We start from the raw sequence: 16179 nt of genomic DNA on the forward strand, positions 1-16179 counted from the left end.
TCTTCTGGGGATCCCCAAGGGATACAGCAATAGAATTTTTAAACTTTAAGGAGACACCCCTCCCTTCTCAAAACAGCTCAGTGAGGGCTGAGCATGGTGAGTGGATATAGGATGCTGAATGCCTTTTGGGGAAAGGATTTGAAAACTGGTCAAAAGAGTGGAGTGAGCTTCCTGAAAGAAGTATTCGGTGGAACACAAAACATTAACACAGAACAGGAGTGCACTCCACACTGCAAGATTTTGTTGCAGGTCCCACTTTTTAATTTGTTAAGTGGGATATAAATAATAACCTAAGCACCAGCTTCTGTGTTTGGGTGGGGTGTTTCATTATTTATCCATATGATGTTGTTGTATGTTGAAATAAAATAACAACAATTTTCAGTACAGTGATACCTCGGGTTACAGACGCTTCAGGTTACAGACTCCGCTAACCCAGAAATAGTACCTCGGGTTAAAAACTTTGCTTCAGGATGAGAACAGAAATCACACGGCGGCAGCGTGGCAGCAGCAGGAGGTTCCATTAGCTAAAGTGGTACCTCAGGTTAAGAACAGTTTCAGGTTAAGAATGGACCTCCAGAACGAATTACGTTCTTAACCCTTAGGTACCACTGTAATTGTTAATGGGTTCAGAGACAGAAACTATATTTTTTGTCTCCCATGTGTCTGACCGAGGTTGTACCTGAACCCCTGGTACTTGACATGATGGTTTTAGAAAGCCTCTAGGTGAATTTTAAAATGACCCAGCGGTAGATCTAGCAAGCTGTTCGCCCAGGAGGAATTGCTGCTTATAAAAGATGAATGACAAAACCCTTTATCCAGCCTTCTGAGGCTTGCGTAGACATTCAAAGCCTAACGCTTAGCTTCCCAAAATAATTGTCTTTGTTTCTTCTTCCCCTCCCACCGTCCAGAGTGCCTACCGCATGTTTACAAACAATACGTGTCTGAAGCACATGATCACCAAAGTCCGGCGGGATACCCACCATTTCGAGCGCTACCAGCATAATCGAGATTTGGTGGGCTTCTTGAATATGTTTGCCAACAAGCAGCTTGAGTTGCCGAGGGGCTGGGAAATGAAGCATGATCATCAGGGCAAGGTAACAAGTATAAAGAACTAGCTTGTAAATTAAACCAGTGTTAGACTTCTGTTCTCTTGATCCGAATACTGATGAAATTGAGGAAGCTGCTCTGGCCGAGCCAGATAGTCACGCTTTCCGCCCTCCACCCAAATAGGAGAATGATGGTGCCAGTTTGCTGTGTTCTCAGTGATCTTCTCCCTAACAAGCTAGTTTTCTATGGCAGCATGCTAAACCCAGAGGTAGCCAACATTGGGGCACTCCAGATGTTGTGGAAGACAACTATCCATCTTAATTGGCTGGGCCTGATGGGAGCTGGAGTCCAAAGCATTTGAATGACATCATGTTTACTACCCCTGCACTAAAACTATACTTTTAAATCAGATGGAGAAACTGGGGTTTATGGGAGTTGGAGTCTCAACAACATCTAGAGGGCCACAGGTTCCCCAGCCCTAGTTTAAACCATGAAGTGATCCTAGAGGAGCTTTGAGCCTTGCCCCTTCTCATCTCAGCCACACCAAGTTGGCTTGTTTCAAACAAACTATAGCTAACATTGACAGTTTGTTGGTTTGGATAGAATGTTTTAACTGTAAGGAAACACAGAAGCAAAGATTTTTATCCTTATCCTTCTGGCCATGCAGAAGGAGAGGGGAGAGAGTGCACTTGAGCCCAAGGCTCACCCAGGATCATTTATGTCACACTATACTCTGGCCACATGACCCGGAAGCTGTACGCCGGCTCCCTCGGCCAATAAAGCGAGATGAGCTCCGCAACCCCAGAGTCGGTCACGATTGGACCTAATGGTCAGGGGTCCCTTTACCTTTTTATACTATGGTTGAGCAAGATATACAAGTACAGCTTATGTTGGACTTAAAATAATTTCAAAGTGTAAATGTAATTTCTATTCCAATACCCCAGCTAAGGGACACCAATTGGTGTCAGCTTTCAGAGGAGATTAGACAAATTCAGTCTAAGTCTAGTAGGGATGGCTACCTGCTACCTCTGGGGTCGGGATGAATGGATCTTCCAGTTTCGGTTCTCTTGATGTCTCATTTTTTCCAATCTTAAATTCAGTCCTCCAGGTTTCTGTAGCAAATTAAAAAAAAATCCTCATGGAAATTGTTCAGTATTTTAGCGTGAATTTCTCCTAATGAACACATTTTTTGTATGCGGTTTTGACAAATGTACACATTTTTAAAGCATTCCCCCCCCCCAGTATAATGCATGTTTCTATGTTATTTTCACCAACACGTGCGTTTTTATATACACTTTACCCCAGTACATTCATTTTTGTACACATTACTTGGTTGGATGGCTGCTTTGCAAAATTCAGAGTAGTGTGAATTTTGAAGGATATCTGTGCTTCAGTTATGTTTTGGAAAGTGCAGATTAGATCGATTTACCTTCAAATGTGAACTAGGGGTGAGAGAGAGAGAGAGAGCATCCTTTAAATACTATCGGTTGCTGGGGAGCTACTGCAGGAGAAAGTTACTTGCCCCTTATGTCTTCCTTGTTGGCTTCTCCTAGGCACCTTGTTCATTGATGTGAGAAGCAGGATTCTGGAATTGGTAGACCTTTGGTCTAGTCTATCACAGCTGCTCTTCTTGATTTTTGTTGGTGATAACCTGTACAGTGGTACCTCGGGTTACATACGCTTCAGGTTACATACGCTTCAGGTTACAGACTCTGCTAACCCAGAAATAGTACCTTGGGTTAAGAACTTTGCTTCAGGATGAGAACAGAAATCGTGCGGCGGCGGCAGCAGGAGGCCCCATTAGCTAAAGTGGTGCTTCAGGTTAAGAACAGTTTCAGGTTAAGAACGGACCTCTGGAAGGTATTAAGTACGTAACCAGAGGTACCACTGTAAACCTATGACTAACATGTGGGCTGCTGGTTTGCAGAGGACTTTGCAGCCTCTATCTTTTTCATCTATGGCTGGTTTCCCCATGTGCACTTGAGCACAACAGCGTATCCAGAAGAAACTAGAAGTTGTGCAGTGATCGCATATTTTGTAGCTATCTTCACCCTGCATCAGAAAAGGAAGCGGAACAGGCTTCTGTGCTGCGGTGTTATGAAAGACACTGAGATCTATCAGGGGTGACCAACAGCTAAACTAGGAAGAGACCAGAGGCGCCCAGAAGTCGAGTTTCTTGGCCACTGACAGATGATAATTTTTATAGCACAAGCATGACTAGTGCGAAAGGTTTAAAATGCTGTGTTGGTTTTGTTAGCTCAGGAAACAGAAATTGCTCCACGTTTGGTTGCGAGAGAGATTTGATATGCCTAGGGCATTCCAGAACAACTTTGTACATTTGGCTTGAAGTTCAGTTTCGCTGAAACAGTGACTGGGTGACCTTGGGGAAGGCACGGCCGCCCCTTTTTATTTGAGAATGAATTCACGATTAATGTATGGTGCTGCAAGGGACGGAGAGTGCCGCTTAGTCTTCAAAGTACCCAATAAGATAAAGCAGGAGGCAACTAAAAACAAAAGGTGGCTGGGCATTGCTGTCGAGGGAGGTGCTGCACTTTTGCAATTCTCGATAAGCACTAGCGTGTGCTGGAGGAGTTGCTTTTTCTGCTTTTTAAAGCGAAGGTTTTTCTTATTATTATTGTGCATTCCTTCTGTCTGGGGTAACTCAGCTCTTTGGAATGCGTTTGGAGCCGAGGGAGGGACGGAAACTTCATTTGCCCTCTTCCTTCTGCTTTTCATCGCACAAGTTAAAATGGATAAAATTCCCTTTGTGGGCAGGAAGGGAGGAGCAGTAGCATGGGTATTCCCCTGAAACAAGGAGGCGTCTGCTTTCCTGCCCCATTTTTTTTAAAAAAAACCTTCATTACTTAGGGATGGGATACAGTGCCTCTGGAAGACTGTATAAAGGGTGAAAAAAAAAGAAAGAAGGCAGGACAGTTTGGAATATAAGCTTCAAAGTGCATTGCTGTAGCTGCTGGGAAAATGCTTTGCATGCATTGAGGCTGCAGGCCTAAGCCCCCTAACTCTTTGTTTTGGGACCTTAAACGAAAAGTTCTGTCCTTTAGCCATGTGCCTGGAGTTCCCTTAGGAATCAAGTTTTGAAAAAACAGTCACTTAGTCCACATTGGAAGGCAGGACTTGAATGTCTTACAAATACTGGGGCTGTTCATTGTAGGAGCTCATTTACATATGTACATATGCACACTGACTCTTGTTTTAGTATAGCGGGGTGATGGCCAGGGGGGCCTGGGAGCATGATTTTGAAGGGCCACACGCCAGGCACCCCCACACAGGGATCCCTGCCCTGCCTGTATGTGTGTGTGGGGGGGGGGTGCCTCTGGGCCCCAAAGCCTGGCCTGGCTGTGCTTCTGTGCCGCAGGCCCCCTTGCTGAATGGCCACCCGGCGAATATTGTGGGGAATGCACCCACCAAGGGCCACGTCGGCTGGCCAGGCTCCTCCCTGCACTGGCGGGCGGCAGACAGCGCAGCGGGGCCCTGTGAACCCTCCGTGCCCCATGTCCACGTGGCGGCTGCTGCGGTGAGGGTTGGACTGTTGTGGCAGGTTTTGTTTACCCTCCGCGCCCAGCCCCTGGTTCCGCCTGATGCATGGTGTGTACACACGTCAGCGAAGGATGCAACGCCACTGAGTTCATGCAAATATCCCCTCATACACCCACAATTCCATGCAGCCCAACTGGTGGTGTTCAGCAGCTCACTTTGAGCACATGGCTTCATGTAGTTCATTTCAGGATTGGAGATGAGATGTGCTCATGGTTTCTCAGAAGTGGTTGTGTCAACCGAGTCTTGCACAACCTTCCTGTCCTTGTATACACACATAGATGACTGAGCTGTTTTGCTGATGGTGAAAGTACCCTGAGTTGTTTCGAGTTTTCGTTATGACATAATTACAATAGAACAGGGATGGCCAATTTGTGGCTGTCTGTCCTTCCCTCCCAGGGCCATTTAGAGATTTATTTTTTAACAGTACAACTTGGCAGAAAATATTGCTGTTGGTGCTATTTTATTATATGAACACAAGTTGTGTGTTGTTTCTTGCTGCCTTGAAACTGAAATACAGGTGGAGACCATACCTGCTATAGTAGTAGTAGCAAAAAGCATATCAAAATAAACTCGAGTGATGGTTGGCTTATGATTTGATAGCTAACACATAAAGTTGGCATTGAGCAGCCTTGTCCTTGATACAGTCAGTGGAGCATGAGACTCTTAATCTCAAGGTCAAGGGTTCAAGCCCTACATGGGGTGGAAGATTCCCTCATTGCAGGGTGTTGAACTGGATGACCCCCGTGCTCCCTTCCAGCTGTACAATTCTATGATTCTAAGATGAGAGCTGTCTGCCCCTCTCCTCAGTTGCTGATCCAAGGAGAGAGAGCAGGTAATTGATACAGGATTTGCTGAGTCGGCACTTTGCAGGGTGAGAGTTAAGTCTTTGGTGCATCAGGTGGCAGTGCGTTCAGAAAGTGGCCTTTTAGCCATTCGTATTTGACTTAGACCACTGAAGAGTAAACGAGCCATACTGAGAAGAAGTAAACATACAGTCATCCCTTGGTTCTCAAACTTAATCCGTTCCTGAAGTCCGTTTGACTCCCGAAACCGTTCGAAAACCAAGGCGCGGCTTCCGATTGGCTGCAGCAGCTTCCTGCACTCAAGCAGAAGCCGTGTCGGACGTTTGGCTTCTGAAAAACGTTTGCAAACCAGAAGAATCACTTCTGGGTTTTCGTCATTTGGGAGCTGATTTGTTCGTCAACTAAGCTGTTCGAGAACCAAGGTATGACTGTAGTGGCAAAAAGATTCCTCTTCCAGCCGCAAGCATTTATGCTTGCTTGATGAGACGATTTGTCCTTGCTTCCCCTGTGCACTGTTCCAGATGTTCTCCTGATACCCGCCTCCTGGACATTGTTTTGTGCTAACAGAAGTCCTTGCTTGGTTTTTTGCTGGCTGGACCAGAGAGTTGAATCCAGCCCAATGTATTGTAGTTTAACGGATGAGCCATAGGCTAGTAGTTAGGTCTGTTTATGTTTGTTCTAAGAAAATGTCCCTAACTCCTAGGGCAGGCATGGCCAAACTTGGCCCTCCAGCTGTTTTGGGATTACAGTTCCCATCATCCCTGACCACTGGTCCTGTTAGCTAGGGATGATGGGAGTTGCAGTCCCAAAACAGCTGGAGATCCAAGTTTGACCATGCCTGTCCCTAGGGACTTGGAGAGCTGCAGTGTGGCCTAGTGGTGCTGAGGTAGCAACCTGAGCCCTTACCCTATGCACTTGTTTGCTGTCTTAGCTAGTATCACAACAGCGGTGTGTGCTTCTGCATGCCGTATTTTTAGTTTTGTAGAAAGAAAAACGTCTATTTGAACAGATACATTGCCCATCTGGGTAAAATGTGAAGCTTTTTCCAAACCAAAATGCCCTGTTTCTCTGCCCAGCTTCCATAAATATCTAGGCTACACCCTTGCCTGGTTGGCCAGTGGTAGGTATAAAATTAGGCTGTTGGGTTGTTGAGTGTTGGTTTTTTTTTAGTGTTCTTCATCTCCATTTCCAGCTGTGGTGCCATTGTCCAGATTAGCCCAAGGCTTTGAAGCTCCAGTAGCTTTTCTTTTCTCTAATGAAGCTTCAAAGCAGTGATCCTGAGTTTCATTATGTAGCAGACTGCTACCGGCTGTCCTCAAAGCACTTGTGCTTAACGAGATATGATTGCATTCATTTAGTGTAATCCTTAAGCATATTTTCCTGTTTGTCTAAGTGCGTTGCACAAACCAGTGCAGCGTGCTTTGCTAAATTGCTGTGTAAGAAATCAGAATTGTGCATATGCAACACTGTTCATATGGAAACATTAGTTTCCCTTCAGGACAGACTTGATCTGAATTTGTCTTTCAAGTTATATGCTTGGTTTAGGGTTCATCTGATTAAAATTTTAGCCCTTGGGAGGCCAGAGCTTTCTTCCAAATGCACAAGTTTAAATTAGATAAAAGCCAAAACATCAAGCAGGCTGATTCATAAACCTGTTAAGTCAGAGTGCATAAAGCAAATTAGATTGGACAGGATCTAAATGAAAAGACTCTAGTTTAATTGGGGTGATGACACAAATGCCTGCGTCTAACCCCCCACCTCTACCAGCACCCATCACAAGCAAAACCTGAACAGAGGCCCTCAAGCTTTTAACATGCAATGCTCACATGTTGATCTCAAGTTCATGCGTTCATCCATTGTTCACTGCAGAAAATATCCAAACAACAAAAGCACATCTTGTTTTAACCCTCTTTGGGCAGTCATTAGGCGTTCAGTGAGTTGTATTTTCCTGAAGCACTATGGTGTTTCATTAGGATAACTGGTGTATTATCTTGCCATGATAACAGCAGCAAGATTTTGGATGTGAGGATCCAACAGATTCTGAAAGGGTTATGTTCTTAATTGACCACAGCAGGAATTAACATCGGGAAAAATGTATAATTAATACACTGAATTAAATGGTATGAAATCATGTAAAAACAATGGCAATGGTTAAGACAAACAATACGTAAAGTTCTGCCAGCGTGACATAGTAATGGATGGAAACCAAACTGCAGTGGAATAGAATCAGGTCTGCTTGCGATGGATACAGGGCAGAACGGGCATTGCTAACATTGTCCATTTCTTCCCCTGATTTGTGTAGTGCTCTTCAGTTAACTTCAGATCTTTCCACAAAACCTATCTTTATCCATAAAGCCTTTACTAGCACTATTTTTCTAGAAAAAGAGGTGCCAGAACTCACTATGAAAGCTGCCTCCCTAGTTCTCTTATAATGGCAATGGCGCCCACCTGAGTGGTTCTGGTGAGTTCCGGCTGAGGAAGAAAGTCCTGCCCTTGACTTAATTTCTTAATCCTCATTTCCTGCTGTATCTGAGCTTTCCCTCCCCACCACTGTTCGTTGTTTCTCCAAATGTAGATCATTATAAACTGTTTAGGGACAGGAACCTGTTTATATTTTGCCTATGGGACTCTGCAGAATCTTGCACACTGACAGTGCTGTATGTATGGGTGGATAAAGAAATGCCAGATAACGGCTACTAGAATTGTGGTACCTTAATAACTAACAGGTTAATTACGGCGTGAGCTTTCTTGGGCCAAATGTTTCTGATTCCTTCAGGGTAGATGCCAGGTATTGTCTCTGAATCATTAAGGGTAAAGTACCAGGTTCTTGGGACGCGGGTGGCGCTGTGGGTTAAATCACAGAGCCTAGGACTTGCCAATCAGAAGGTCGGCGGTTCGAATCCCCGCGACAGGGTGAGCTCCTGTTGCTTGGTCCCTGCTCCTGCCAACCTAGCAGTTTGAAAGCACATCAAAGTGCAAGTAGATAAATAGGTACTGCTCCGGCGGGAAGGTAAACGGCGTTTCCGTGCGCTGCTCTGATTCGCCAGAAGCAGCTTAGTCATGCTGGCCACATGACCCGGAAGCTGTATGCCGGCTCCCTTGGCTAATAAAGCGAGATGAGCACTGCAACCCCAGAGTCGGTCATGACTGGACCTAATGGTCAGGGGTCCCTTTGCATTTACCTTTATCAGGTTCATGAAATGGTTTCTTCTTAGCTGCATAGTGCAAATCTCGCAAGGCCGTGATCTGAAGCATGCTTAATCTCAAAGTAAAGTTCCTCTAGGGTCAAAACGTGACATACTCCCAAGTAAAGAGGTTTATGACTGGCTGCTTCCCTGGCAAAGGATCAGGTCCTGCCATGCCTACGGTTTTTCTGGTTTAGGCAACTGGTTCATGCAGCTGCTGCTTCTAAAGCTGTTCGGGGTTGTGCTGTATTTTGAAATCTGCTTTTGCTTCTCCAGCTACTCAGAATTTTGTCTGGTTGTTGTTTTTTTAGCTGCCCTACCTAGAATAGCCCTCCTCAGATTGCAGCTGGCATGCTTCAGCCTGCAATCACATTGTGCCATGGTCCTTAATCAGATGTTTCACATGTGTACTCACCCATTTGTGGTTGTAATTATACAGTAAGCAGTTGGTTGAGGTTGGGTTTTTTATACCTTTTTTTTGAAGTTGGTTTTTATTTATTTCTTTAAGAAGTAGATAGCTTCGTGTCCTTCCTCCCAGATATTAGGTGAAACAGAGGCCTACCTTTGAAGATCTGACCAGCTATTTTGAATGAATATGTGCAATTCAGCCCTCCTTGCACACCACGCCAGTTTCATTCCCTCCCAACCACAGAGCCTTCCCTGTCATGTAGGGATCTGGGAGAAATGAAATTTGGTTTGCATTTAAAGGTGAACCTACTTAATGAGCACTTTCCAAGGCAACGCAAGAACCTGAATCACAGTATTAAAATTCACACTTCTCTGAAATTTGCAGTGGAGTTCTCTGAGCAAGTAATGCAGACAAAGATGCATATACTGACATAAGAATGTATATATTGGTGAAAATGACATTAAAAACGCATTGCATTAGGGAAAAGTGCCAAGTGAAAATGTGTATACTAGGGGGAAATGCATACAAACGTGCATATTATGAGAAATTTCACACTGAAATGCAAGTGAATTTTCACGAGGACTTTTATAAGCAAAGCAGACTGATGTGGAGAGCTGAACTGAGGGCTAGGAAGATGAGAAAGTGAAATTGCCCATCAAATCTGACTTTTTCTCCTACTTCCTACATTCTTGGTACCCCTGAGTTCTCATCCTCCACCCACTCAGCTCCTGTTTGTGAACGAACCATCTTTCTCTGTGATTAGTTGCTCAAGTCCTCTCCTCTTAAGCAATCTCACTGTTCGTTTCACTTGACTTCTGTGAATTGCTGTGCACACGAGAATCGGAACTGTTTTTGGGGCACCGAAAGCCTGTGTAGTGCTGGTAATCCCGTGTTAGAACGCACCCACCCACCCACCCCCAAAGAGTTCCCTGTTGCGTGACAAAGTTAAAGATCTTAACGGCCGTTAGAACATAAGACTTCCTGCGCCTGTAACCACCCAATGCTTTGCTGCTCACAAGTGCAGCTTAACATAGGAAGGCATGCAGACAGAAATACCCACAGGAATCAGAGTGAGGTTTTGGCAAGTAATGAAATGCTTTCCTCTCGCTCGTCTCCCCTTTCTTCTTTACCAGGCTTTTTTTGTCGACCACAATTCCCGCACCACGACGTTCATCGACCCACGGCTTCCTTTGCAGAGCAGCAGGCCGACAAGTGCATTGGTCCACCGGCAACACTTGACGAGGCAGCGCAGCCACAGTGCTGGTGAGGTAAGCTAGCACTTAGCCCATGTGTGTGAGAGAGAGCGATCACCTGTCAAGGTTACAGGATCCTTGGTTCTTCACGGTCCCATTTCTACATTCATGGCGGATAACATTAATTGTTATGTCAGTCTTCTGATTCCTTCCTCGGAATGTAATTGCATCGGTGACCTGGATCAGCCTTCCCCAAACGGGTGCTCGCCACATTTTGCTGAACATTAGTTCAGCACAGCCTTCATGTCCAGTAGTCAGGGATCATGGAAGCTGTATTCTCTATGGAGGGCACCAGCTTGGGGAAGTCTGGCCCTTCAAATAAACCATTCAGAGAACAACTAATGACCAAGTGGGGATTTGAACCCAGGGCCCGGCCATTCAAGTCCCAACATTCTGGCCACTATTTTCCCATCCGATGTCAAGGAAATAAACAACTATCTGACTTTTAGAAGACATCTGAAGGCAGCCCTGTTTAGGGAAGTTTTTAACGTTTGGTGTTTTACCTACCTGCGGACTGTCTTGCCAGAGCAGTGCATGCTCTGATTATCTCCCGCTTGGACTACTGCAATGCACTCTATGTGGGGCTACCTTTGAAGGTGACCTGGAAACTACAACTAATCCAGAATGCGGCAGCTAGTCTGGTGACTGGGAGTGGCCGCCGAGACCATATAACACCAGTCTTGAAAGACCTACACTGGCTCCCAGTACGTTTCTGAGCACAATTAAAAGTGTTGGTGCTGACCTTTAAAGCTCTAAACGGCCTCGGTCCAGTATACCTGAAGGAGCATCTCCACCTCCATCATTCTGCCCGGACACTGAGGTCCAGTGCTGAGGGCCTTCTGGCGGTTCCCTTGCTGCAAGAAGCCAAGTTACAGGGAACCAGGCAGAGGGCCTTCTCGGTAGTGGCGCCCGCCCTGTGGAACGCCCTCCCACCAGATGTCAAAGAGAAAAATAACTACCAAACTTTTAGAAGACATCTAAAGGCAGCCCTGTTTAGGGAAGCTTTTAATGTTTAATAGGTTATTGTATTTTAGTGTTTTGTTGGAAGCCACCCAGATACCGGTGTTTGCCATCCTTAAAATACTCCAGTCTCAAATTTAGGGCCTTAACAGGCTGATAATATCTTTGCAGTGTTCAAAACTCTCGTTGTTCTAGGTGCCTTTTGTGACAGGGAATTTCATTAGCACGAGCAGTTTCTGACCTCTGGGAGCAGTACTGCGCCTAAGATTCCAGATTAAAATTGCAGGGTGGAAAGAAAGGAGGACCTTTTTCTGCCTCTCCACTTCCAGCTACTCTCTGAGGGCTGGAGAAGAGACCCTCTTAAGAATTTTGAGGAGGCGGGCAGGGGAAGGACTAGACCATGTGAAAAACGAGCGTAAAATTTTAGCTGCAGTTCATTCATTTTCAGCTTTGTATTCTTGTTATAAAAAAGTGTGCCTAGACATTCCGATGTTGCGCCCATGACCTAGGTTTAAGGTGCCATTTAGCTCCTAGCTTTCATATCTCAGTTTCTAACACTGTATCTTTGACCTGTAGCTCGGTAGGCTCCAAGCTGCATTTGAGTTCCAAGTTTTGGTGGGTTCTGGGCTCCAGAACTGGGCTGCTATCTTCCTACTGATCTCAACACAGCCAGTCATCGATTGCAAAGCAGTGCACTCCTCTAAACAAGTTCATCACAGAAAACAAAGTATGCAAATATTGCAGTTACTGTAGCTATCTTATCACTCGTGGACCAAGGTGACAGGAGTTCTCAGTTCCCCTGGAATCTATAGCAGCGTGTCAGATTATAGCCTGAATCAGCTGGATTCAGGTTGTGCCAGCTTGACGAAAGTACCCTGACCTTTGCAATAACAATTTTTATCTTTTGCAAAATGTCCCTGCCATTTCCCCTTTATACCACTGGAGGGCCTTTGAATACAGATATTTGTACAGCAACAGGAGCACCCTGTTTTTCACATCATGGCTTTTTGATATGGTTATCTGTTTCAAGTCAAGCCAAAGGATGCACTGAATGTCAAAAGTGGGGGGCAGGCAGGGGGAGCAGAACATGTACCATACTGACAAAGTAATTGGACACCAGCCCATTCTTGGAATCCTTCTCTAATAATTTCTAATAAAAACAAAACAAAAATTTTTTCCCCTTCCAGTAGCACCTTAAAGACCAACTAAGTTAGTTCTTGGTATGAGCTTTCGTGTGCATGCACACTTCTTCAGATACATTCAGATTCAGTGTATCTGAAGAAGTGTGCATGCACACGAAAGCTCATACCAAGAACTAACTTAGTTGGTCTTTAAGGTGCTACTGGAAGGAAAAAAATTTTTTGTTTTGACTATGGCAGACCAACACGGCTACCTTTCTGTAATAAAAACAAGTGTGTTTATAAGCATACAGGTATTGATTTTTAAATCTCTTTGGGCCCCTGCTGTGTGTTAACTACTTCCTGCACATTGGTCTGTGCACAGTCATTCTCCTGGCCCTCCCTTTAATTTATTAAAAGTCACCGTGCAAAGGAGTGGGTTGCAAAAACCGAAAACAACTGCTGATAGAGCGGTGTGCATATTGAAATGAAGCATATAGTATAAAGCAAATAGTAACCTGTTAGTAACTTACAAATATTTGCAAGGTTACCATTTTTAAACTGAAAGGTCATCACTCTTCTTGTTTTTCCTTCTTATAAAGACCTTTTCTGAGCTTGGTCCACTATTCTTGGGGTCAAAGTTTGAAGGGGCGAGGCTGTAAAGGGGCGGGGAAGTAAATCAAGGAGATGGAGCAAATAATACTGGTATTCCCACTTCCTGACTCACTTCAAAAGGAGTTGTTTCCCCCCACTTTTCTCCTGTACTGAGAAATGTACAAATCTAGTTTTGGGAGACTTCTTTTTGCTTCTTTGTGGCTCTTTGGCATCTTAAAAAAGCAAGTTGGGTTTGATCTATTTTAATGACACAAAGTTGTGGGTGAAGATTTGCAAATATGTATGTTTCTCACGCTGAGAGGAAAGGGTATGCAGTGAGCCTGCAGAGCAGGGAGCGATGAACTACAAAAACCCCCGAAGTTCATGTAACAAAGACCTATGGGAGCCAGGAAATTGCAGAAGTAAAGGTTGCTCTTACAGAGCAGAATGCACTCAGCTGTAACTGTGAAGGGAAGCGACAGTCAGTGCTTTTGTGCTTCCTCTATGGGACCCAAGTATAAAGCCATAAAGAATATTAAACTTCACCAAGGCCTGCAATGTCAGCTGAGCTTGTTTGTTTTGGTGCGTATCGAAAGCAGGGTTACTTGCAATCAATTATGATTTGTTCAAACATTGGGGGGAAATCTTCAAGCTCACACTAGTTCTCAGCGGAAACAGAACTCCTCCAGACTGTTAAATGTTACACAAAGTAAAATAAAAGCTTATTTTAAACTCTCAGCCCAGACTGAGCTTTTTATGGTTGGTAAGTAGAGTAATGGTGTAATAATAATAATAATAATAATAATAATAATAATAATAATTTTATTGCTTATACCCTGCCCATCTGGCTGGGTTTCCCCAGCCACTCTGGGTGGCTTCCAGCAATATATATATGTATGTATATATATATACGGTATATATTATATATGTATACATATGTATATATATAATGTCAGACATTAAAAACTTTCCTGAACAGGACTGCCTTTAGGTGTTTTCTAAAAGTTGTGTAATTCTTTATCTCCCTAATATCTGATGGGAGGGCATTCCACTACCAAGAAGGCCCTCTGCTTGGTTCCCTGTAACCTCACTTCTTGCAGTGAGGGAACCGCCAAAAGGCCCTCGGAGCTGGGCCTCAGTGTCCCGGCAGAACGATGGGGGTGGAGATGCTCCTTCAGGTATACTGGACCGAGCCATTTAGGGCTTTAAAGGTCAGCACCAACATTTTGATTTGTGCTCGGAAACGTACTGGGAGCCAATGTAGCTCTTTCAAGACCGGTGTTATGTGGTCTCCGTGGCCGCTCCCAGTCACCAGTCTAGCTGCCGCACTTTGGATTAGTTGTCGTTTCTGAGTCACCTTCAAAGGTAGCCCCATGTAGAGTGCATTGTGGCCCTTTAATACTTGCAAAAGCTCTTAAACAGATACTGAGTCAAACAGGTGCCAGCTGAGACATCGGACTGGATTCAGCTTGCAAGGCCTGCTAGCAGAAACCCTTGCAAGGACTTTAGCTAGCACTGCAGTGCTTTCTCACATCTTCCCCTGCATGCCTGCACCTCCTCTCCTCATGTCACCCCAAAAATTGGCTCAGTGGAGCAGTCAGAAGAACCCCGAGAACAGCATGCATTTGGAGAAGGGGATTGTTCTGTGTGGCAAGCGGAAATGTTTGTACTGATAGACTGGTTGCCATAGTGCTACACTGAATTTCTCCTGTTGTTTTTAACTGGATGTATTCGAGACTGATACCAATGTGAAAAGAAAACAGAAAACAGAGTTGAAATTGTATTAAAGCTTGTTAGATGATAATTTTCACCTCGTTTCAAGTCATTTGTGAAAGCACTTACATTTCACTTGTCACCCTTGCACTTTAACTGGTTTCTAATTGATACGTAGACACAATATTTTTATTTTTAAAAAAGCACAATTGAGATTGCTTTGTTCTAGAAGAGAGGATGTAATGTGAAGTTGGGGTAGGAGGAGTTTTTGCATAATTAAAAGACCCCCGCTGGAGGTTGTTTTGGACCTCAAACATGGTGGAAGGTTAAATGTCTGGCCAGGGCTACTGAAGAAATATCTTAGTAAAACAGAACTGCTTTACTTTATTTAAAAATATTTTAAATGACAATGTAAAGTAAGGCGTTTCTTTCTGACCATACAAACATGGTCCTTTTGATAATCGTCTCACATTGGCCCCAAAGCTACCACAACTGGGAACTATAATGTAGTTAATACGTGTATGTAATGAATGTGCACATTTGGGGTTATGTAATGAGCAGTCTTGAGACTCTGAGGGAAAGTTTAACTCTCTCCCACACTCTTGCTCAGTCCTGACAGAAAACTCTCTGAAGCTGCTATTTGTGTTTTGAGGGGAAGCTCCCATCGGTGCCTATGGAGGCTTCTCTTGAAGTTCAAACAGCAGCTTCAGACAGGATTTTATTTTTGAAAAACGGGAAAGTATTAAACTTCCTTTCCTCACTTCTCACCAACCAAAAGCTGCTTCCCCCTGGCTGCTGTTTTCAAAACGATCAAATCAGTACCTAAGAATAATGACCTCTGTTTTTTTTGTTTTGTTTCGTTTTTCCAGGTAGGAGAGGATTCCCGCCATTCAGGACCTCCTGTTTTGCCGCGGCCATCAAGCACATTCAACACAGTGAGCAGGGCTCAATACCAGGACATGGTTCCTGTGGGTATGTGTGCCTTGTAGAGCCATGCTTTGTTTGCATTTTGCATGGGAGGGCTGTGTCTTACGTTACCATTTTAAGGCATGAGGTTTCTCCCGCAATTTACTCCTGTTCTAAAAAACAACAACAAAATATTGGGCAGGATCCAGTGTTGCACGAGTGGACTTAAGTGAAATGTATACTGTGAGATACTAGGTGTGGCTCTGATATATGCACACATCTTGCTTGGGGTAAACTCTTGGCGTTAAATGGTATAATGCTATAATGTTGTAACCCAGGAGGTGTTCCTCTACAACTGGAGCTGGTTATTTTGGTTTTCTGTGAGCATTTTTCTCGGCCTTGTGCCTTAGGGTTGCCAAGCACCCAGCATTTTGCAGGACTACCTGAGCCGAACGCCTTTTTGGAGGCCACTCTGTGACCTTTCAGGCATGGATTAACTAGAGTCTGATGTCGACAGACGATAGGACGGGGTAGGAGGATAACGTTGGAAAAAGAACATCCAAATCGTTCTAGCTAATTAGCTCCTGGACTGGTAGCAACTTCCACCCACCAGAGCTCAATACAGGAACACTG

General features: G+C 44.5%; 1 protein-coding gene across 4 annotated transcripts in view; it reads left to right on the forward strand.

The window, feature by feature from the left end:
- The window catches only part of HECW2 (HECT, C2 and WW domain containing E3 ubiquitin protein ligase 2), a 186251-nt gene that overhangs the window by 122381 nt on the left and 47691 nt on the right, over positions 1-16179 (forward strand). For all 4 annotated transcript variants that reach the window (XM_053360466.1, XM_053360454.1, XM_053360447.1 and 1 more), the window contains 3 exons: positions 909-1094; positions 10136-10270; positions 15510-15612. In XM_053360466.1, coding sequence (XP_053216441.1) covers positions 909-1094; positions 10136-10270; positions 15510-15612 — 424 coding nt within the window. The remainder of the gene's footprint in view (positions 1-908; positions 1095-10135; positions 10271-15509; positions 15613-16179) is intronic.

The sequence above is a fragment of the Podarcis raffonei genome, chromosome 1 (genome assembly GCF_027172205.1).
Source record: "Podarcis raffonei isolate rPodRaf1 chromosome 1, rPodRaf1.pri, whole genome shotgun sequence".
In the NCBI taxonomy this organism is placed as follows: domain Eukaryota; kingdom Metazoa; phylum Chordata; class Lepidosauria; order Squamata; family Lacertidae; genus Podarcis; species Podarcis raffonei.